We start from the raw sequence: 22,911 nt of genomic DNA on the forward strand, positions 1-22,911 counted from the left end.
TACCATAGAGGTAAGTTACCCAATTATGTTAAAAAAAAATCTTCCAAAACTTCTTGCTCTTCAAATAATTCATTTAAAAATATATTCAATAGCCTATTCAAAATATCTTTTCCGTAAACAATGTAAAATATATTCTGGTAAAAAACCTTTTTCTAGAAAAAATCTCTGTAATTTAGGAGTGTTTTAATAGAAAATATAAAACCTAAAGTTTACTATCTTCACTTAGAAAGAAAATTAATTTTTAAAGAAACAAATTTTTTTCTATTAAAACTTTACCTTTTAAAGTTTGTTTTACAATTTTAGAAATTTGAAATTTGAATTTTGAAAATTAAATTAAAGTAATAAATAAATAAACAGAATAAAGAAGATTTAAGGAGAAAAAAAAATCATTTTGAACAAAATAGAAAACCTTTATAAAATAATGCTACTAGTTATATTTTAAAACTAATAAAAGTTTTTAGTAATTTTTTTTATTATGAAAAAAAAACAACAAAAAAACAAAAAAAAAAACAAAAAAAAAACACTTAATTTTCATGCTATCTAATTACAGTGATCAGTCAAACTTGAACTCTCAGGTTTCAACAAAACCATGAGATTTCCTATGCGCGACCACAATGCTGCATTTTTATTTTCGTCTTCACCCCAAAGATTAGAAACAAAATAATTACGTACTCTCATTTCATCTGTTTTTCTATCATAAGAAACGTCTGAAGAAAATGGCATCTCAGCTGTCAAAACTATTATAGATTGAGGAAAACTTATTATAGCATTATCCATGTGTTCATCAGCATATGCCATAAATAAACTGGCTGCATCAAATGACATCTTATGAATATCTCTCACCACAGCATACTTCTGAGACTTTTTTAAACTTTGGTTTATCTGTTCATCAAGACTTTTTTTGCTAACTCCTTCGGAATACAAAGTTTCATATGATTTATTTGTAAATGCGTGTCCTAAATCTTTTAAGAAGCAATTCATGGTTGAATTTGTTCCTTTATAACCAACTATAAATATTGTAAATGGATTAAGAGTTACTTTATTTTCATTAAAGACACGCTCTAAATGTTTAAAGCCACATTTATTGATCTGCTGCCAAAACATTTCATCTTGATTTTTGAACTTTAGTTTCATCTCATCTACTTTTGAATTAAACTCATTAGGTTCTATAAAGCTATGAGATAGTGAAGTACTAGAACTTTTAAATAAGTCGAGAAACAAAACAACTGCAATAGCCACGAAAACAATAATAATCGGGTAAATAGGAAACCATGTTGTCTGTTTCTTACTTGTTTTCCGTGATGCTATGTTAGGTGGATGACATAAAAAACTCTAAAGAACACAAAAAATATCAATAAATGATTAAACCTATTAAACCAAAAAAAAAAAAAGAAGAATAAAAACAAAATACTTTAGAAACAAAAGTAAGTTAAAATTTATTTCTGTTATCATAAATTTTTAAATAAACTCCATGATAAAAAGAAAAGCTTTTTAATGGTCTTTTTTGTTATTATACTAAATGTTTCTAAAACTTTCTCAGAATTACTTAAACACAAAAGAAGTTTAAACAATAAATAAACTGTGGTTTAAAAGCTTGTTTTACAAAACCCATAAAATTAAAAATGTATCAAAGAATCATCCAGCCATAATAGAAACAGCTGATAATTTCACCATTAAAAACATTTAAAATATATATATATATATATAATTACCAAAAAATCAGAGATAAAACTCCCTAAGGTTATCATGCTACATCTGGTTTGCATTCTTTGTGCACTTCCTGATTTTTAAAAGTTGTAAGGTTTCATTTTTGATTGAGATTTGTGAATATTTAAAGAATGAATACGGAAAAATATTCCATTTCCTTTTAAGTGGTAGAAATACTTTTTAGTCACAAAACACTTAAAAAATATTGCATTTCATGAGTGAGAGGATATTCAAACAGAAACAAATCATTACTTGATTAACATGTAACTGTCTATATAAAAGGAAATGTTTTCATTAAAATTAAATTTAATATAATTTAAGCAGTAACTTTAGTATTTTAATACCAATGCTTTTTAGATTTTCAAACATAAATTTTTGTATGAGGTTTATTTATTTGGATGTTAAATCATTATGTAAAAAAAAGATCTAATTCTGTGATTATGGATTGAACTACTGAATGATATGAGGTGGAATTGATATGTATATTTAACATTTTAAAATATCAATAAAAAAAGGGGAGGTTTTATACACAACATTTTAGTTTTTTTACATTGTAATGTTATCTTTAATAAATAAACCAATAGTTTTATAATTTTTTAAAATACTAACTTTCATATTTTTATTCTTTATAATAGCAAACCAATAAGCTATAGTTGTGTAACTAGCTTTAGCATAGAAATAGTAAAAAGTTGTGAAAGCAAAAAGATTAGTGAATTATTATCAGTGTTAATTATCTCTAGATCTCTAAAAAAATATCTCATTAAAACATCTTGATGAATATTCAATGTACTTTACTAAGTTCAATAAACCAGTTTTTTAATCATAAAACATTTTCTTAAAGAATGTTTTTGGACTGGAATCAACTTTTATTTTATTTGATTAGCAAAATATTTGTCTGACTTTCCTAATAAAACAGAACTTTCTAATAAAGTCAAGTTGAGCAAGTTAATATTAACAAAATGAAATTGAAAGAATAATCTTAAAAAACTCATAGTACATAGAAAGAATCACCAAAGTTTAGTTTAAATTAATATACTTTGTTACAGGTGACCTACCTTTGCAAAATTAGACCTACATTTTGTTAAAGTAGAAATTGCCAGGCTTTCTATGTGAACTTCCCAAGACAAAAAGTTATATATTTAAAAAACTACAAACTCCTTAGGATTTTTAGAAAAAACTTTGTCCTGAGTTAACACCAGGTTGTTTTGAAGGTGATTTGAAATTGTTTATTAGTTCAAACTATTTTTTAACAACAGCAAGATAACAGTGCTTCAACTAAAACCACTCAAATCATAAATCTGACCAAAATTAATAAAATAAAAAGTTATAGTCACTTTGTAATCATCTTCATTGTATTCACAGGACTCTAAAACAAAAAGTACAAATTTATGTTAAAGACAACAACAACAAAATTATTAATTATAAATATTGGGGAGACTGAGGGTGGTTTGCTACAATAACAAAAATATATAAGCTTGTCTAAATTCTATTTACAAAACATACTTGGTTTTACCAGGTGTGTAGAGTAACCTTACAAAAAGTTGGATTATTTAAGCCAGTTTTAAGCCTTTTTATAATAAAACTGCATTGATAAAATAATTCTACTCACTTGAATTTCATTACTAGGATATTTTAATTAACAAACAATTGTACTTATAAACAATTTTAGATACATGAGTAAATGAGTCTTATTCACTTGTTTTGTCAAGACTTTTAATTATGAAGGGAGCACCTTACTGTGAACAAAAAATAAATTCAAAAAACTCAAATCTTTTTTTTTTTTTAGTATTTTTAAAAAAACTATGCTAATGGAAGGGTTGTTTTAATCAGAAAAACAGTCATAACTATTACACCATTTAATGTTAATCAGAGAATTAGATAATACTGTTTTTAGTTTTCCTTTTTAATTACCTATTATTTTAGCCAATATAATCCATTTTGAGTGTTTTTTTAAAACCGAAACCATATCTGCAAAACCATCAGCATTTGTGCATTTAAATTCTATAACAGCACTTATCTTTGCTCTTGAACTTGAAAGGGAGTTAATTCTATCAACTTTTTCATATTCTATGCCAAATTGCTTTGCTAACTCATCCCAGTTTTCACTTTCGAGCTGATCAGTTAACAACCTATTTTTGTTATTAATCATTTTATCCTGGAAAACAAAGTTGAAACTAAAAAAAAAATAACAGCAAAAAAAAAATTGTAAATTTAATATAATAGAATTATAAATTTCAATTCTGATAAGAATAGACTCGATGCAGCCAAACTTAGCCAAGCGATCCTTATGATGTCCAAAGAAATCTATTTTTCAACAAAGCACTCGAGTTCTTAGAAAAAGACGAACATAAACTTTTTCGGTTTACGGTTTTGTTCTTTAAAACGAGAGCACGTTTTTGTTTGCAACATTCATTTAATTCAGTTTTCAAGTTAATTTTCATATTAATTTCATATTATTTCATATCAATATTCATTCGATTCGAACTTCATTCAACCTTTTGTTTTGAGTTTATTTGAGAACGTTTCTAAACATTCGCTTTTTAAAATGTTGCTGTTAAAATTTTGTAATTATTAACTAAATATTACAAAATTATTTAATTTATTTGGTTTTAGCTAATAAGTCTAACAAATAACTAGGTAAATTTAACTTTGTTTTAATTATTCTATCTGATGTTTATTTAGTTTCTTTTTATAGTTAAATTCTTGATAAGAAGATCGGGTGAGATGTTCCACAGTAACATCTAATCAGTTGTCTTAACTTATAATTTGTTTTCATTGTACTTTATTTGATAGTGAACAACAATTCATCTTTCAATATAATATTCCAAAGGACATGATATTCCAAAGGATATTATAATCTAAAGGACCGTAAAGGCTTAAAACTCAATTTAAAAGAGATGTTGAAGTGTGTCCTTTAAATATGACTCATAAATTTACGCCTTTAGTAGAAACTTTTGCTATTTTTATGTTAAAATATTTTGGTAGAATTATTTAATTTTTTTTGTGTTTCTCTTAATATATAATTATAATATATAATGATAATTCGTCTAATAGTTTGAAATTTTACAATTAACCCTCGTCAGTAATTTTAAAACGTTTTTAGGTGGCATAGTTACAATTGTGTCTACATTTATTTTTATCAATTTCTCGCTGCAGTTGTAATATTTCTTTTAAAGTTAAAAAATTTAATTGAAGTTCTATAAACTGTTAATTAAAGGCCATCTGCCCGCTAATTATATAAATTTTGGCGGCCATCTTGAGCTTATCGAAAATAGTATTATATTAATAGTGAATTTAAGCATGCGCGCTTTATCTTTCGGCGGTGTTAGTACAAGCGTTAGCAAGTGTGCTACCACTGCAAGTTTAAAAAACGTTAAGCACGTAAAAACTTTGTCAGCATTACAGTATCTGAGTGGGTTGCTCAGAAAGTTTGATGCTAGTGTAACAAAAGATCAGCTTCAAACGGAATTATCGGACTTTGCAAGGAAATGGGATAGTTTCGAAATAACTCTTCAAGATGAATGTAATTTGATATTTGACACGGAAGTATCTGACCCTGTCTCGGACAACATGCAACAATATAAATCCGAAGAATCTGAAACTGTCTTTACAATCCCAGAAGTGGAAAACAGTGACAGCCATGGAAATAAATGCAAATCTTGCAAAAAATATACTGTTCGTTGTTACTTTGTCCTCCAGAAGTTTAACTTGCATAGTCTTGCTTATTCAAATTTGTTTCTGGCTTACAAATTTGTGCTGACATTATCCTCATTACAAGTTGTTTGTGAAAGGTCATTTTTGAAATCGAAATATATTTTGAACAGATTAAGAAATTTGATGAGCCAGTCAAGTTTACGGTCTTCATGTTGATGTCTTGTGAAAAAGACCTTCTTCCGAGAATTAGTAACGATGCATTAATTGATGTCTTAGCATCGACTAGTCAAACGATGAAAAAGTTGCTATACTAGTCAATATTGAATAGCGATTTTGTCTACTATTTCTAGACTCCAACTTACAGCAGTGTTTTAGTGCTTTACTAATATAATATAGGTAAATTTAGAAAAATAAGGGCGTTAATCATAGTCAATGTCATGGGCGGCGTGAAGGCTCTCGGCGCCCCTATATATATATATATATATATATATATATATATATATATATATATATATATATATATATATATATATATATATATATATATATATATATATATATATATATATATATATATATATATATATATATACAGCTGCGGACAAAACTACGTGAACGATTGCAAATAGTTTTTTTTAATGAAATTTTCAATGTCTTAAAATAAGTTTATAGTTTAATACTATATATGGTTGGATAGAGCGTTTTTTGCTCTATAAGACTGTGTAAAGTGTATTCTCTAATAATTTGTTTAAAATTAAACATATCTAAATGTTCAAAAAGCATCAAATATTTTGCGCGACAAAACCACGTGAACGATTATACAAACGTAAAAGAATAATTTTACTAACATCAACAAATAATAGATTCTAAAAAAAAACAAACATTAATATTTAGTTGCATAGCCTTTAGAATCGATAACGGCCTCGCACCGTCTTGGCATAGATTCTACAAGAGTTTCTAGTAACTGTTTTGGTAATGCCTCCCATTCATACTGTTCGGCTCGAAAAAGTTCATCCGGTTTTTGAAATTTGCGACCTCCCAAGCGTCGCTCAACTTCAATCCATAAATTTTCGATTGGATTTAAGTCGGGAGATTGGGCAGGCCACTTCAAAACCGTTATGCTATTATTTATGAGCCAATTTTTTACAGTCAAAGCTGTATGTTTAGGGTCATTATCATGTTGATAAACCCAATTGTGAGGCATTTTTTCTAAAGCGTGTGGCAACATTTGATTAGATAATATTTCCCTGTACTGTAGTTGGTCCATTATACCGTTTACACGGTACAACGGACCAATTCCAGCCCAGGAGAAACACCCCCAAACCATTATATTGCCACCCCCAAATTGTACAGTTCCTATTGTATACTCTTTTGCAAATCTTTTACCTACTGGACGCCTAACATAACCTCGACCGTCGCTGCAAACCATGTTAAATTTACTTTCATCCGACCACAAAACTGTTTTCCAATTTTCAACCGTCCAGTTTAAGTGATCTTTAGCGAACTGTAGGCGATCTTTGACGTGCCTGGGCCTAAGGAATGGTTTCTTTGCAGGTCTGCGCCCATAAAGACCTCCTTCGTTTAAACGCCTTTGAATCGTTCGTGTGCTTACGTTTTCCATGCCTGTTTGCAGACGAATTTCAGGGGCTGTCAAATGTGGATTCTCAAGAGATTTTCGCACAATTTTTCGATCAGTACTAAAAAATAAAATGTTAAACATTAAAATTAACATTAACATTAATATTATTAAGATTAAATATTAAAAAAAATGAAATTAAAGGAATATTACTGCTTATCCGTAATACGTGGACGACCACCTTTCTTAACGATCTTTTTGCTCTTTTCTCGGTGTATAATTTTATGTATTCCACCTTTTGACATCTTCACATGAGCTGCAATTTGCCCAATGGACCATTTTTCTTCTTTGCGCAAACGCAAAACCAAGCTTTCAATTTTTGAATCAGTTTGACGAACCATTATAGTTTAATTTTTTTAATTTTTTGATGTTAAACAGAATAATCTTGAGAAATTTAAATGATTGTAAGTTCTTAGAATACCAAAACCACATGAACGATTTTTAAAAGCACTGATTTCGATGTGAATATAATATAATTTGCATCAAAAATGACGCTTTTATAAATCGTTCACGTGGTTTTGTCGCGCAAAATATTTGATGCTTTTTGAACATTTAGATATGTTTAATTTTAAACAAATTATTAGAGAATACACTTTACACAGTCTTATAGAGCAAAAAACGCTCTATCCAACCATATATAGTATAATCCGGTCAAAATAAACATTTCAATTTACAATAATTCGCATAAAGCTGAAAATTGGTACATACCTTTAGGATATTATTATAAATAAAATATTAAAAGTCCCCACCGATCCCATATCTGCAAAAAAAGTTATTAAATGTTAAAGGTTAAAAAAAATAGTTTTTTCTTTTTTTCCAATTAATAAGTTTTATCATAATAAAGATCAAACAAAAGTATTGCATCATAAAAGTATTAAATAAAATTGCCTTTATACATTGTTATGAGAATCGTTATTCCTGAGATATTGAAATGCTTGCGAAAATATATTGCGAGAAGATATTGCAAGAATATATTACGAGAAAGTATATAGCGAAAATATATTAAGTATAGGGCGATTTTATATAAAATATATTGCTAGAAAAGACATTGCAATTCTTGTGAAATTACGAAATTAATATTCATATAATATAACATAAATATTACGAAATCAATATACATATAAATAATATATATATAATATTTGCATATATTTTATATTATTAAATGCATATTATGTATTATATATTCCTATTATTGTGATATATTATATATTAGCATTTTCTTCGCTTTCTTCTTCTTCGTAGTCATCTTCTTTTTCAAGCTGGATATGTGAAAAAGATACATCAATTGTCTCCTCATTGATAGCATCAAAATTATCATTTATTGAATTTGATTCAACGTTGGAGCAAGACTGGCGTCGGCAATTAGTACACACCGATGAACATAATAACCCGACTTTTTTACAGCTACATTTTGCATTACAACCCTTTTTGCAATTGCAGAAGATGGTGTTGAGAAGTCTTTCCGGAGCTGGTGGAAGTAAAGTGTCAATCGGCTCTAATGTATTATCTACTAATTTCCAACCCCAGTCAGATGGGTCCAGTTGATTGCCTAGCCATACTTGAACTTGATAATATACTCGATACAAGTGTTGACTTGAAGAAGCAGATGTTGGAGGTTTATGATTATCCTCATACATCAAAGTGTCATTGTAGGATGCGCATAAACCAAAAGACGAAAAGATTTGTATAAGAAGTTTGGAACCGTCGATGGAAAAATACTGAGAGACCCAATTGCAGTTTTGATTTAAAAGACCTAGGCCTAAAAACAGACATAATGCTGTGGCTGATACTTGTACAAACTAATTTTAAATGTTCTAATTTTTCATCGTTTATTTTTCAAAAGAACTTGCTCTAAAAAATAAGTCAATGACTCTGGAATATCGCTGTTAATATCTTCAAACATTTGACTAGGCAAGGGATAATTGGTATTATCAGATACCAATGATTGAATGTCCTCTCGAATGATTGCTGCCGCAGTTTTTAAAATTCGAAATCGTTCTTCTTCTTTATTTTGGCTTTTCTTCTCATACCAAGCTTGGTTAAGAATATCGCTATGATTGTCAAAAAAACAGATAAACGTTAATTTTCCCGGTTTTTCAGTGATAATAATTTTATTACCGAACTTCAACTTTAATCGTGTCTTAATTGTTCTGTTATCTAAATGTGGATTTTTGCAAATATTTTTTAGTTCTTCTAATGAAAACTGGCAGTCATCGCTATTTTCAATATATTTAAATATTTCTTCCATCGCAACATTTGTAGATTCATCTTGAGGACGACCGATTTTACACCCATTGGTTGGTCTCAAGAAAGAATTATAACAGGTATTATGATATTTATCCTCAGCAGCAACTAAGTCAAATTCATGTTCAATGCGTGCAGTAACCTTTTTTGCTTCCTCGTCAAAACGATTCCATGCTACCTTCAGAATTGATTCTTTAAATTCAAATCGCAACTTTATGAATTTTACGCCGTACTTTCTTCGCTTTCTTCTTCTCGGCCTCCTCGTTTGCTTCATCGCCGCAAAATAAGCAACATCTTTTTAAACAAAAAAGTGATTCACTTACGCGCGCTCTGGTACGAGGTGGACTATTTTCAGATGTGCTGACTTGATCTATATCTTGCTGTCTTTTTATTGCAACAAAGTACTCTTCCGAGTATACTTTTTACGGCACACCACATGAATCAAGACTTCAGATCTTTCAGGTATTCATAAAACCTGTCACTTCTTTTAACACTTGTATGAATCAAAGTCTTCATTCCACGATCAACAACAACAGTTTTACTTGCTATTAAAAGTTTACTACATATAAAACATAGTTGCGACATTTTAATAAAAGTATTAAACGGTTCCAATCGTTATAAAAAATAATGCTCGATACTCTTAACTGCAATGGAATGTTCAACAATAAAAGTATTTCATCGTTCGTAACTTTGTTCCCAGAATTTTGGGAAGTCAGACGTTGAAAAAATTATTTGAAAAAAGCATTTTTCATTGTTCTTATACAAGTTCAAAGAAAAGCCGACGAAACAGTTTATTCAAAAATGCGTTTAACTGCTGTTCGCTTTTGTCTGATCTATTTTTATGATAAAAACTTTCCTTTTTTTTTTAAAAAAAAAAAACAACTTTTTTTATGTCATAAATCTTGAATAACTTTTTTTGCAGATATGGGATCGATGGGGACTTTTAATACTTTATTTGTAATAATGTGCTCAAGGTATGTACAAATTTTCAGCTCTATGCGAATTATTGCAAATCTACCACTATTTTTTTGTCTATTTTGACCGGATTAGTATTAAACTATAAACTTATTTTAAGACATTGAAAATTTCATTAAAAAAAACTATTTGCAATCGTTCACGTAGTTTTGTCCGCAGCTGTATATGTATATACACAGTGGTTTTCATAAATTTAGACGCTCTCATATTTGAGAATTTAAATTTTTAGTTTTTTAACAATTAAAAAAAACGAAAAAAGATTTCGGTTTAGTTTTTTTTCTATTTATTAGATAAATACATACAGCATACGTCAGAACGCACTTTTTTTTGCGTATTGCGTATTGAGTATATTACTCATATCATACTCAATACGCAATTCAACGTACGCAATTTCTTTGAGTATAATACGCAATACGCAACTCATAGTACGCATTTTTATTGAGTAGAATACTCAATACACAACTCATAATACGCATTTTTTTTTGAGTAATTTGCTTTTTTTTTTTGAGTGTAAAATATAATTTTGTTCTAAAAGTAATATTGTTTTTTATATAATGAACAAACAGAAACACGAAATGAAAGAGAAAAAAAAATTATATTTTTCTAAACTGTATTTTCAATTCATAAACAAAAATAAAAGTAATGAAGAAAATTTTCAAACAACTGAAGAATTATTTTCACTCAGCCATTTCATTAAGTATGGTTAAGTTACTTTTTAAAAAGGCACGATTTATTAGTGTTTCATCGGCCATGTTGCCGGCTCTTTTTCGATTAACTACACCACATATGCTAAAAAAACGTTCAACATAAGCGGAGGATGTCGGTATATTAAAAAACATGAGACACAAATTATAAAGATATGGCAATTCTTTTCTTTTCTCAAACCAAAGTGCATCATAATGAGTTTTGTTGGTGAAATTATGGTTTCTTAAAATGTTTACAAAGTTATTCCTTTCTTTGTCAGCTAGGTGTCCGATGCTAAGTTCTTTTTTTTATTGTACTCTACCTGATCCAATTCTATGCTTTGATAAAACTGATCAAAGGCTTCATCGTCAGGAACACTTTTTTGAGAGAAACTATTAATAGAACCACTTGCTGTCAAATAGTGTTCGGCACAAATTCAAATAGTTTGATCAAATATGCGTCAAATGTTTGAAATGGCCAAATTCAAATCTTCCTATTTTGAATTTAGATCAAATTCAAATCTTTCCAAGATTTGATGTATATTTGAACGTTATTTAACTTATTTCATTTATTAATTTTAGTTATCTGAATCTATAAATTTTATTCATATTGCATATTTTTATAAATTCTATATTTCTATAAATTTTATTCATATTGCATATTTTTATTCATATATCAGTTACAAACAGTTAAAACTGATAAAACGTAAAAGTAAACAATGACATATAGCAACTATTATAATGAAAAATAATTAATGAAAATAAGAATAACGAATATTAAAATAAATTTGAATTTGAATACACGACGGAAAATACAAACAATAGACAAACATACGAGACAATATACAAAAACGCACAGAAAATTAATAAAATTAAAAAAAAAAAATTCTTTGCTTTCAAGCAAGCTATTATTATATTTTTTTATTATTTTCTTTTTTCGAATGATTGTTTCTTTCAATGAATGTTTTTCGATTCGTTATTGTTTTACTTTTTCCATTTTTATTGTGGTTAAATTGTATTTTCAATTTTTTCTTTTGATTTTTACATATATTTTTTTCTACGTTTTTTCTTTTAATCTTGTACTTTGTTTACATTTCTTTTCTTTTTTTCTTTCTCTATGCTCTTTACTTTCTCTTTAATATTAAAAAACTTTAATTAAAAACTCTTTTTTTTTTTTTTTTTTCCGTTATTGAAAGGCGACCGCCATTCCGGAAACCACTGCAAAGACCCCGGAATAAAGTGATATATATGTTTGCGGGCCTGTAAAATTTGGCGTTTTTTTTTCAAACGCAAAAATTGAGAACAAAGTGAATATTTGAAAATCAAATCCAAATCCTCCAGATATTTGTCAAATCAAATTCAAATCTATCCCCTCAAAGAACAGTTCAAATTCAAATCTTTAATGGTTTGACGTATATTTGATTTTGCCGAACACTACTGTCAAATCGTTTTTTTCGTTTTTTTATTAAATTCAATTGCCAAGTTTACTAATGAACTTAGTCCCAAACTGACTGTGGCTTTTGCAATCGGTCTTTGATACCATAGATAAAGTTTAGAAACATTTAAAACTGCAGCAGCTGCATAAACAGCAGAGTTTAGCTCATGCTCAAACTGTTTTTTTACATTAGTTATCAGCAATTCGCAAAATTTTTTCTTTTTATCATCTTTTTTAGCCTCATATTGCATGATTAATATTTCCTCATATTGCATGATTAATAAATGTAAACTTGGTACCAAGTCACCAATATGTACGCGATTTCTTTGATTCAAAAGCGTAAATCTATATGCTGGGAGCATCAATGATAAATAGAATTCAATCTCTGCTTGAGTAACTGGACATTTAATAGTTTCAAAGCAATGTTTTTTTATATGCTTTGTAAAAACAAATCAACATTAAAAAACTTGATGACCAACGAGTTAAATTTTCGTTTCTTAATCTATGTTTTTTTTTTGTTGAAATATTCGGGCAATTTGAATTGTCTGATGAGTTTTTTTAGCAAATGAACAAAGCAATGACAAAATAGTTTTCAATCGTTTGCATGACCTCACAGTATTACGTATTGAAATATTAAATTTGTGGTTTGTGCATGCAAAACGAGGTACTTTTCTGCTGCCGAGTTCAAACTCTAATTGATCTACTATACTATGATCCCCAAATTCATAATTATCAGCATCATCAATTCCAGTAGCATCAATCTCAGCATCAATCTCATTAGATAGTTTGCTAAATCTAATATCATTTTGGATTGGATTTATTTCTTCAGTAAGCAATTCGTTAATTTCAGGTACAATTTTGTTTTCAGGTGAATCTTTTAGTTCCTGATCATTCTCATCACTGTCGTCATTCTCAAACAATTCTTCCCAAAAGTCTTCTTCAATCCAATTGCCGTTTTCCAATTCATAGTTGAGCATTTGTGGAAAAGCTCTAAGAAAAGCTTTACCACCATCACTCACATAACCGTCAACTTTAGATTTATCGAAATCATATTGATTTAACATTTCTTCTGAAACCAATATAATATTTTCAGCATTATGTGAGCCACTCATTCGTTGAAGACCAAGAACTATTAGCTTTTTACTGAAATCAGCAAAGGTAACCTGGCAACATAAGGCAAAAAAATCAGCCAGTTGGCGGCCATCCCAGATATCACCTATTAATGTAATAGTTTTGGCTTTTCTAAGGCAGTTAGTGATTGTTTTTTTTACCTTTTCAACTACCATAGGAACTATATTATAGACAAAAGACTTCTCGCATGGTAAATGATTTTTATGACGCTCTAAAAGTCTTTTTAGATGAATGTTACCTAGCTCTTGTGTTGCCATATTGGATGACATTACATATTTAGTTAGATCCATAATATTGTCATCTAACAACGAGTCATCATCATTATCAAGACTTATATCATCATAAGCCTTTTTCCAAGCCATAAAATCGTCTTTGCCCTTACATTGTGTGGAATTAAAATGCTTAAAAAAATTACCACTTTTACCTAGTGGTTCATGTAATACCTTATAGCAATAAATGCAGGTAAAATGTAATTTTTCTTTCTTTCCGGGCTTAAAATTGATTTCGGCTTGGCAATGAAAAAAGTTTAAAACCGAACTGTAATTTTTTTCAGTGTCACCAAATTTGAAAATTTTACGCGGAAATTTATTGTTTTTCAAGTTATGTTTAATTTCATTAATCTCTTTAACATATCGTTTAATACTTATATTTGTTAATAAAGCATTGCTTATGCTTTCGCTGCACGATGGTTGACTATTTTCAATCGACAATAAGGCACGATTACTTCTGTCAGAATTTATTTGTTTATTTACAGACTGATTTTCTTTATCTTCTTTATTTATACTTTTTTCTTTTTTTTTTCTCAAACTCTTTACATTAGAGTCTGAACCTAATTTTCGTTTGGCGGATCTTCCATACATGTTAAAGCAAAAAATCTAAAATAAAACTTTTGCTAAGCAAATAAGCAATATTATAAAACTAGTTTAAATTACATTACATATATAAATTACTTTAGTTTATATAAGATAAAAGATTAAAATGATTTATTTTATTTATCTAACTTATTTACTATAGATAAAAAGATAAATACTTGCATCTTATATACATCTATAGCCTCATAAAAGTAACAAAAAATTATAAAAAAAGTCATTATTTCAAATACAAACGCAAGAAGTTTATCAACTTACAAAACAAATCAACTCAAAGTTTATCAACTTGTAAAACAGCAAATTGTAAATTGTTATTTGAAACAAGCTCATAAAGTCATTAAAAGCAATGCTACTTACTCCCTAGAGGCTTCAAGACGTGATTTTCGACACGCAAACCTTAATAATTTATCTTAAAAAACAAATTATAATGGTTAAATTATAATTTAGTGTTTTTGTTTGTTATTTGTAAAAAAATATATACTTTAACAGCTAATTTATATTTTACACTAAAAAAAATTGCGTATTTTTTACGCAAAATACTCAAAAAATATGCGTATTATGAGTTGCGTATTGCGTATTGCTACTCAATAAAAATGCGTACTATGAGTTGCATATTGAGTATTATACTCAAAGAAATTGCGTACGTTGAGTTGCGTATTGAGTATGATATGAGTAATATACTCAATACGCAATACGCAAAAAAAAGTGCGTTCTGATATATGACATACAGAATACAAAATTTAAAAAAATTTACAAAAAAAAAATACAAACACTAAGTAATACTTAGGTACAACTACATGGTATTAAAAAAATAAGACAAAAAAAATTGTTCATAAATTTAGACGCACGATACATTAGGAGGCGTAATTTATGAACCAATCACTATTTTGTGTATCCGCATTTTGCTTTAATACAACTAAGAACTCTTCTAGGCATAGACTCAACAAGATTTTTGCAAATCGCTTCTGGGACCCTATACCAAGTCTCCTTAAGGATGTCCTTCAGCTTGCCAATGTGGAAATTTGAACCTTTGCCAATTCACGGTCAATTCAAGCCCAAATGTTTTCAATTGGGTTCAAATCAGGTGAGTATGGAGGCCACGGTGTTGCCTTGATATTATTATCGTTGAACCACTTCTTTGTATAGTATGCAGTATGTGCAGTAGCGCCATCTTGTTGAAGTTTCCATGGTTTATCATTGAGCATAAACAGGTCAATTGGTGGAGTTTGTTTTCCAGTACTTCTACGTATATTATGGAGTTGATTCTTCCGGTGTATGTTTGGCACATACCAACATCTTTGTAATTGAAGCATGACCAGATTCCTATCGAACCTCCTCCACTTTGTACAGTCGGTCTAATGTGCCTGGTGTAATACTTTTCGTGAGCCATTCTTTTGACTGTTATGTTAGATTTGCGATTGATCAGCTCAAAGTTACTCTCATTACTCCACGTAATGTTTTTCCATTGTTCTGTTGTCCAATACCTTCTTTTACGACACCATTTTAGTCTCCTTTGTTTATTATATGGACGCAAGAGCGGTTTCTTCAAAGCAGAGTAGACTCCAATCTTGTATTTGATAAGTATTCGACGGACTGTGCTTTTAGAAATAGATGTATTTTGATTTGTATTAAATTCTATGTTCAATTCTTTGTAACTAATTCTTGGATTAGCTCTGACAGCTCTAAAAAGGGCACTATCGTCCTTTCTGGTGGTTGACAAGGGTCTACCTGGCCTCGTTTTCTCGCTGGCACCACTAGTGTGAAGAAAGTTTCGCTTCGTTGTCCGAACGCATTTCTTAGAGACTCCAATTAACCTGGCAATTTCTCTATTACTTTTGGTTCCTTCTTTGATGTGAGCAATAATTTGCCATCTTTCAGCTTGAGTGATACGTCTTTTGCCCATGTTTCGCGTCTTTTTAGTGCAAAACTAACTTAACTTTTGTTTATTTATTAAATAATGATTAACTAATTCCAGGTAAGTTATATTTATATAGGGTTTTTTGACAAAATCAATTAATTTAGGCCTATTAATGAGAAATATGGGAAAAAACTACTAATTACATTAAATTAAAAATTACTAAATACAATCAACTAACAAGGTATAAGACTTTTTTGATTGTGCGTCTAAATTTATGAATAAAATAAAATCAAGCTTATCAATTAACTTTTTTGTGTTAATTTGTATAAAATGAGTAATAAACATCCTGTAAAAAAAATTAAGGTACTTTATAATAGAGTTTCACTTCCTCTATTAAATTATTTATCAAACATAGCGGTAGCACTTTTATTTTATTTTTATCTTAAGCATTTTCTTACATATATGTAAAAAAAAAATGAGTGCGTCTAAATTTATGAAAACCACTGTATATATATATATATATATATATATTAAATATATGCAACATACAATGAAGTGGGCCGCCGTGACCAAATTTCCCGGGCCGTTTTTCAAGCCAGTCCGACCCTGGTTGTCACAAGTTTTTTATGAAGTAAATAATACTCCTAAACTTGTTGAAAGTAAAAGACAATCTTGTTGAATTTATACCTTCTAAGGTTGTATAAGTTCAGTTTCACTGATTTTTTAGCTGCAATAAATTGTTGAAATAACTCAATTCAGTACTTTTACAATTTTATTTTTCGCCATTTTACTCAATCTGCTTCATTTTTACTTTAACTAAACCAAAACAAAAAAACAAGTCAAATGAATTAAATATTTTCAAGAATGAAACCATTAGGGATTGCAATACCGGAGGTCTTTTTCAATCCCGGGATTTGAAAAGCAGATACAACATCTATATAGTATTAAGTAGAATTAAAACATTACATCTAACTAAAAATATATTTATTAAATGAATTTAATTTAACATGTTAACTAAATTTTACATGTTAATTAATGTTAAAAAATTATGTTAAAAATAAGGAGATTTGTTATGTTTTTTGTGCTTCGAAATGCGACTTCAGGAAGCATAATGTGTCCAAAGTTTCATCGCCCAAACGATTACGAATTTTTGTATTGAACAGTCCAGCGGAAGAAAATGCCCGCTCTGCCTCGACACTCGTCGGTTTCAAGGTCATTAGAAAAGAATAAACTCTTTCTAAATAATCGACACGTGTACCAACATTTTCAAATAGTGTCATTTCTTTTTGAATTTTTGATGACAATGTTTCATTTCTAATTGGTTGTATTTGTGATTGTCCTTCTTTAATAACACGATCAAGTTCCTTTTCAATACTTAAAATATTTCTTTCAGACTCAGGTGTTATTTCAGGTTCCTCAATCAAATCCAGCATGTCAGACTCAATTGACGCTCTTACTAGAGCAGGATTGGAAGCATTTAATCATTCCAGCAATTTACCGAAAGTTTTCGATATTTAAATGAAGAAGACACTGTAATTATTTCCTCATCGACTTCAACGTTATGCAGGTATTGTAGAAGTCCACTCATATCGGTTCGGCTTTGATGCATGCGAGTCATTAAAGCTCTACGCATTTCTTTGCTTGTATTATTGTTAGCATCTTTTAATTTTGTAAGCATAAAAATTAATAGCAATTTCGGCTGTAAATAGGTTAGAATCTCGACGACATATTGCTTCAACCGTTGCTTTAATGGGAACTAACCCAGTCGGCATATTTAGTTGTAAATGCGCATTAGAAACTCGTTTAAATACGTATCGTTGTGGTATGTATGTTAGCCATTTTATCGTGTCGAACACGCATTAGAAATACGCATTAGATGCGTATTATGATAGGTATGCAATACGATGCCTACTGAGTATCAAACTCGCATTTGAAACTCTTGTAAACACGTGTAAAACACGATAACCAGAGAATATTCAATACGATATTTTTCCTGGTATTACATGCGCATTTAAAACTTTCCAGAATACGCGTTATTTACGAATATACGTTAGCCATTTCATCGTGTCGAACGCGCGTTAAAAATAGACGTCAGATGCGTATTAAGACAGGTATACAATACGACGCCTACTGAGTATCAAACTCTTATAAACACGTATAAAAACACGATAATCAAAGAATATTCAATACAATTTTATTAACTAAAATGAATTCATAACATAATGATAATGACTAGCAGTAAACAACCCGTAATACGGATTATGAGTTATTAAATCATTATTATCAATAAAAAGACATTAACAACTTGATATATTATCTAAAAAATTAAGTAAATATTTTATCTATAAATCTTTTAACTTTGACTCCCTATCAGCAACGTCATTGCTTAAAGTTAACGACATAAAGACCGCTTTAACATCAGTTGAGCTCTTTTTAAAATCTGTCACAACACAGGTACCAGAAAAGGGAAGTCAAGTTAAGCCTGCAAATACCTAAAAAAAGAAATGAAAAAAAAAAAAATTAAAATTTTTAATTACAAAAGCCCTATTTGCATTATATTGTTAGTTGAATTAGGATAATAATAATAATAATAATAATAATAATAATAATAATAATAATAATAATAATAATAATAATAATAATAATAATAATAATAATAATAATAATAATGATGATGATGATGATAATAATAATAATAATAATAATAATAATAATAATAATAATAATAATAATAGTAATAATAATAATAATAATAATAATGATGATGATGATGGTAATAATAATAATAATAATAATAATAATAATAATAATAATAATAATAATAATAATAATAATAATAATAATAATGATAATAATAATAATAATAATAATAATAATAATAATAATAATAATAATAATAATAATAATAATAATAATAATAATAATAATAATAATAATAATAATAATATTATAAAAAGGCTAGATAACACAATGTAGTAACACTAGCAAATAACACCACAACTTAACAAGATATTTTATTAACTTAAATACTTGGACTAAAAAGTTTTTATTTATTACAATATTTGAACAATTAAGGGACAATTATAGTTAAACAATTTGAGCAACTATATCATAAAATAGTAAGCAACTCGTAAAATATTTCTTATAAATGGTCATTATCATTTGTGGTATTAAGAAATATATATGAGCTCAGTAATTACATAAGCTTTATTAAATCTCCCTATCATCTTACAGAGAGAAGGAGAGAAAGAAAGTGTTTCTAAAGCAGCATGTCAACGAAAGTAAAAAAACACAGAATAAATAGTAGTAACTGGTGTTATTATGTTATTAGTAAACAAAATTATTTTTACCTTGATTAAAAGCTAATTTCCAGCATTTCTTAATTAAGCTCCAGCTTCTCTTTAACTGTTGACTAATGATTGATAGAGTAAATATTACATCATACTAAATTTACAAAATTAAAACCATGTTTCAACAGTAAGCTAACTAATCAAGAGATGACAAAGGGAAAACAAACTAAAAAAAAAGAAAAAGAAAAAAAGAACATCATTATGATAGAAATTGTAAAAAAATTTAAATTATTTAAATTTAAAAGTGTTAATTGTTACTATAAATAGTTAAACTCATGCTTTATGTTGTTCTAAAGTGTCTAAAGTAAAATCAAATTAACAGGCATTAACACTTCTTGACACTGAATTCTGTCAAGTAATTTTTCTGCTCACCGAGCAGCACTTCTTACATTTTAACAATGATTAATTTCATCCTGCCTAGATCTATTTTTTTCATTTGACAACTTTTTTTAAGTTTCCTATTAGCATTTATATTAATAACTTCATTGAGCCTAATACTATCTATTTCAATTTCACTATTATCATTAAACATATTACCAGTAATCTTACTATTGTTGCAACTGAACAAATGAACGTAAAGGAATCTTATAAATTGTGATCTTCTCTAATCAAAGACTTTACTTAAACTTAGGATTTATTGAAGTCCATATCTTTTTATATGCTTATATACATAAGTCGTTTACCAAAAAAATTAAACAATATTTATTTACATCAATTATTTTTAATTCAACAAAGAATCTAGACTGCAATGCACAATGGAAAAATATCATTTTTCTAACTACTTTCTAAAGAAATTTTTTTATTTTTTCTATTCTGTTATTTTTTCTAAGAAAGAATATTTATATAGTTACAGAGAAATATAAAATATACTGAAATGTAGGCAGATTTATGTTTATAAACTTTCATGTCAACAGATTACAGTCAGTTTTCATGTTAAATGCATAAAGTATATATCTAATATAAAATAAATCCAATATAAAATAAAAGAAAATAGTAAGCTTACTCAAATCAGTATCAGTTACACTGTGTGAAGTAACTAAAAAACACTTCAGTTCTTTTCAATTGCTCTAAAATAACTTTCAGCTCTTTCCGATTGCACTAAAAAATAAAACAAAACTTGCTTAGCTGAGTTTCCTAGTTTATAAGAATCTGAAAACAGATAAGTAAAAAACCAAGAACAAACAAACATTTATTTATTAGAACTACTTTATTTAAGCAAATTAAATTAAACAAAGAATAGCGCCAATTCTCCTTAAAAGCTAAAAAAAGAATTTTCAGCTCAAATTTGCTTGCAGATCTTTAGAAAACACATTTAGAAAAGCCTAGAAACTACTTAAAAATGACATATGCAACATTGAAGTTTGAAAATTGACTGGACTAATTATTAGCAGATGTTTTTAAAAAATTCATGTAAATTTACATTTATTCGCTCTTTTATATTGTATAAATCATATGATAAATCTGAAATGAAAAAATGTGATGGATAAGTGGATAAGTAAATACAAAGAAAAACATATATGAATCATAAATCAATATATCTGATAGAGATAAATTGTCATGATAAGAGAGTAGTAGTTGTTAAATACTGTTATTTCATGATAGCTTTTAGAAAACAATTCATGTTGCTACGCTATGGTTCTAAAAATTCAGGTTGAGATATAAACAAAATGTATATAAGGCAAAATGATTTTTCTTGAAGGCCTTTTAGTAAATAATTAAAAGCAGTGAGTTTCAATAATAAAACCACTTATAATTTTTAACAATAGACACCAACATAAAGGTATGCCAAATGTAACAACATTAGTAACATAAATAACAACTTTATGCAAAATCTTGCTCAACACGTTTGCCAAGTCACAAAATTTGAAAACATGTAAACAACATAATATAAACATATATACTAACTATAAAACAGAATATATTTATTTAACTTTATATAACATGTATAAACACCTCATATAATATTTATATACACAACAGATACATTTTATACTATTTTAAAAACACATTTATAAAACAATTGCATAACACATATTACCACATATATATATTTATCAAAAACTTTTTAACTTTGAACATAATATAAACATATATGCAAACTATCAACATATATAACTTGAACTGCGCGAACAAAAAATTTAAAAATAACATGAAAAAATCTAAAAAGATTCATATATATATTCATATATAAAGACATATTTTGTAATAAAATATCAAATTATAATCATTTTTAATTTAAATCAAATACTTATCGAATAAAGAACAAAAAACAGATAAAGAACTGCAATCCTCATAACAAAATTTAACGTTTAACAACAATAAAATGTCAGTGTTGGCTCGAAATTTTAATTTATTTTTCTAAATTTTCTAAAACAGAACAAAAAATTCTATTTATAATCTATATCTGATAAAAATAAGTAAATATTGCACTGATACTCAGTAAAAACTGTACTGGAGATATGTGATACTACTTTAGCAGAACGATATCTCTTCATATAACTTTTCATGTATTCCTGACGATTCCTTTTCATTCAAGACAAGCTTTTTACTAAATTTCTCAAGAGAAACCTTTTTAATCTAAATTTTGCTTTTGCAATTTTAGTTTAAGCATACGCTTTAAAGCAAAAATTTTCGTTTAACCATTATATGTTGATACTTGATCAAATTTCGGGTACGATATCGTACCCGATTTTGATCAAATATTATATAATACGTATTTTTGATAAATAAGTAGTATTGAACTCGAATTCGAAACTTAAAACTAAATGCGTATTTTTCTGGTATCAACGGCGGTATGTTACACGCGATCAATACTCCGAGTATTTACAATACTAGATATGCCGACTGGGAAAGGTGTAATAATCTCTGATAATATTGTCACTTCATCATGTGACAGAGCTTTAGAATTATCTTGCACTGGGTAAATATCAATAAATGATTTTTTACTTTGTAAAATCGTTCAAGCATTAACAGAAGGCTGCTCCACCGTGTCTTGCAGTCCATTATTAAAGACAGTTGTATTCCAAATTCAGCCTTAATATATTTTTGTAAGATGTCGTTCTTGGTAGGTGATCGTCTAAATTCTAGTATAGTTTGCGTACTTTTTTATTTATTTCAATTTTAGGTATTACATTTTCATGATTGTAGTCCAACAAATCTTCCTCAATGTCCTCATTCTCGGATGAATCACTGTCAGAAAATTTATTGTTAAAATCTGGTTGATTTGCATCGAATTTTTTCTTTTTATAAAGAACACCAATTACAGCAAGTTGTATGCCGTGAGCAAAACATAATTGTTGGTTAGCAGGCAGCATCCTGCCAACTTTTTTAATAACACTAGCTCCGTCGGTCATTATAGCTACAATG

The 22,911-nt window shown here is 28.2% G+C and overlaps 2 protein-coding genes and 1 long non-coding RNA gene across 5 annotated transcripts; all 3 read right to left on the minus strand.

The window, feature by feature from the left end:
* Positions 1-524: 524 nt before the first annotated feature.
* On the minus strand, positions 525-3,885 carry LOC145188929 (torsin-1A-interacting protein 1-like). Of its 2 annotated transcripts, none has more exons than XM_090087399.1 (3): positions 3,619-3,885; positions 3,042-3,073; positions 525-1,332 (listed from the first exon to the last, which is right to left on the minus strand). In XM_090087399.1, the coding sequence occupies exons 1-3, from the start codon at positions 3,854-3,856 to the stop codon at positions 541-543; spliced, it is 1,062 nt and encodes a 353-aa protein (XP_089943525.1). In that variant the 5' UTR covers positions 3,857-3,885; the 3' UTR covers positions 525-540. The 2 variants fall into 2 exon arrangements, with proteins under 2 accessions (XP_089943525.1, XP_089943526.1); XM_090087400.1 differs by having other exon boundaries at positions 1,713-3,073; positions 3,619-3,735.
* Positions 3,886-11,824: 7,939 nt separating this feature from the next.
* On the minus strand, positions 11,825-14,796 carry LOC145191488 (uncharacterized). Its single transcript, XM_090087901.1, has 2 exons — positions 14,695-14,796; positions 11,825-14,343 (listed from the first exon to the last, which is right to left on the minus strand). The coding sequence occupies exon 2, from the start codon at positions 14,326-14,328 to the stop codon at positions 12,835-12,837; it is 1,494 nt and encodes a 497-aa protein (XP_089944027.1). The 5' UTR covers positions 14,329-14,343; positions 14,695-14,796; the 3' UTR covers positions 11,825-12,834.
* Positions 14,797-18,516: 3,720 nt separating this feature from the next.
* LOC149888690 (uncharacterized) lies at positions 18,517-22,389 on the minus strand. 2 transcript variants are annotated; one of them, XR_016452770.1, is made up of 4 exons: positions 20,966-22,389; positions 20,549-20,643; positions 19,546-19,607; positions 18,517-18,687 (listed from the first exon to the last, which is right to left on the minus strand). It is a non-coding gene; the product is annotated as an uncharacterized LOC149888690 (long non-coding RNA). The 2 variants fall into 2 exon arrangements; XR_016452769.1 differs by lacking the exon at positions 20,966-22,389 and having other exon boundaries at positions 18,520-18,687; positions 20,549-20,944.
* Between the last annotated feature and the right edge of the window lie 522 nt (positions 22,390-22,911).

Source organism: Hydra viridissima, unplaced genomic scaffold (assembly GCF_058129835.1).
Source record: "Hydra viridissima isolate aposymbiotic clone 2 unplaced genomic scaffold, HvirCarnegie_v1 scaffold_5, whole genome shotgun sequence".
Taxonomy (NCBI): domain Eukaryota; kingdom Metazoa; phylum Cnidaria; class Hydrozoa; order Anthoathecata; family Hydridae; genus Hydra; species Hydra viridissima.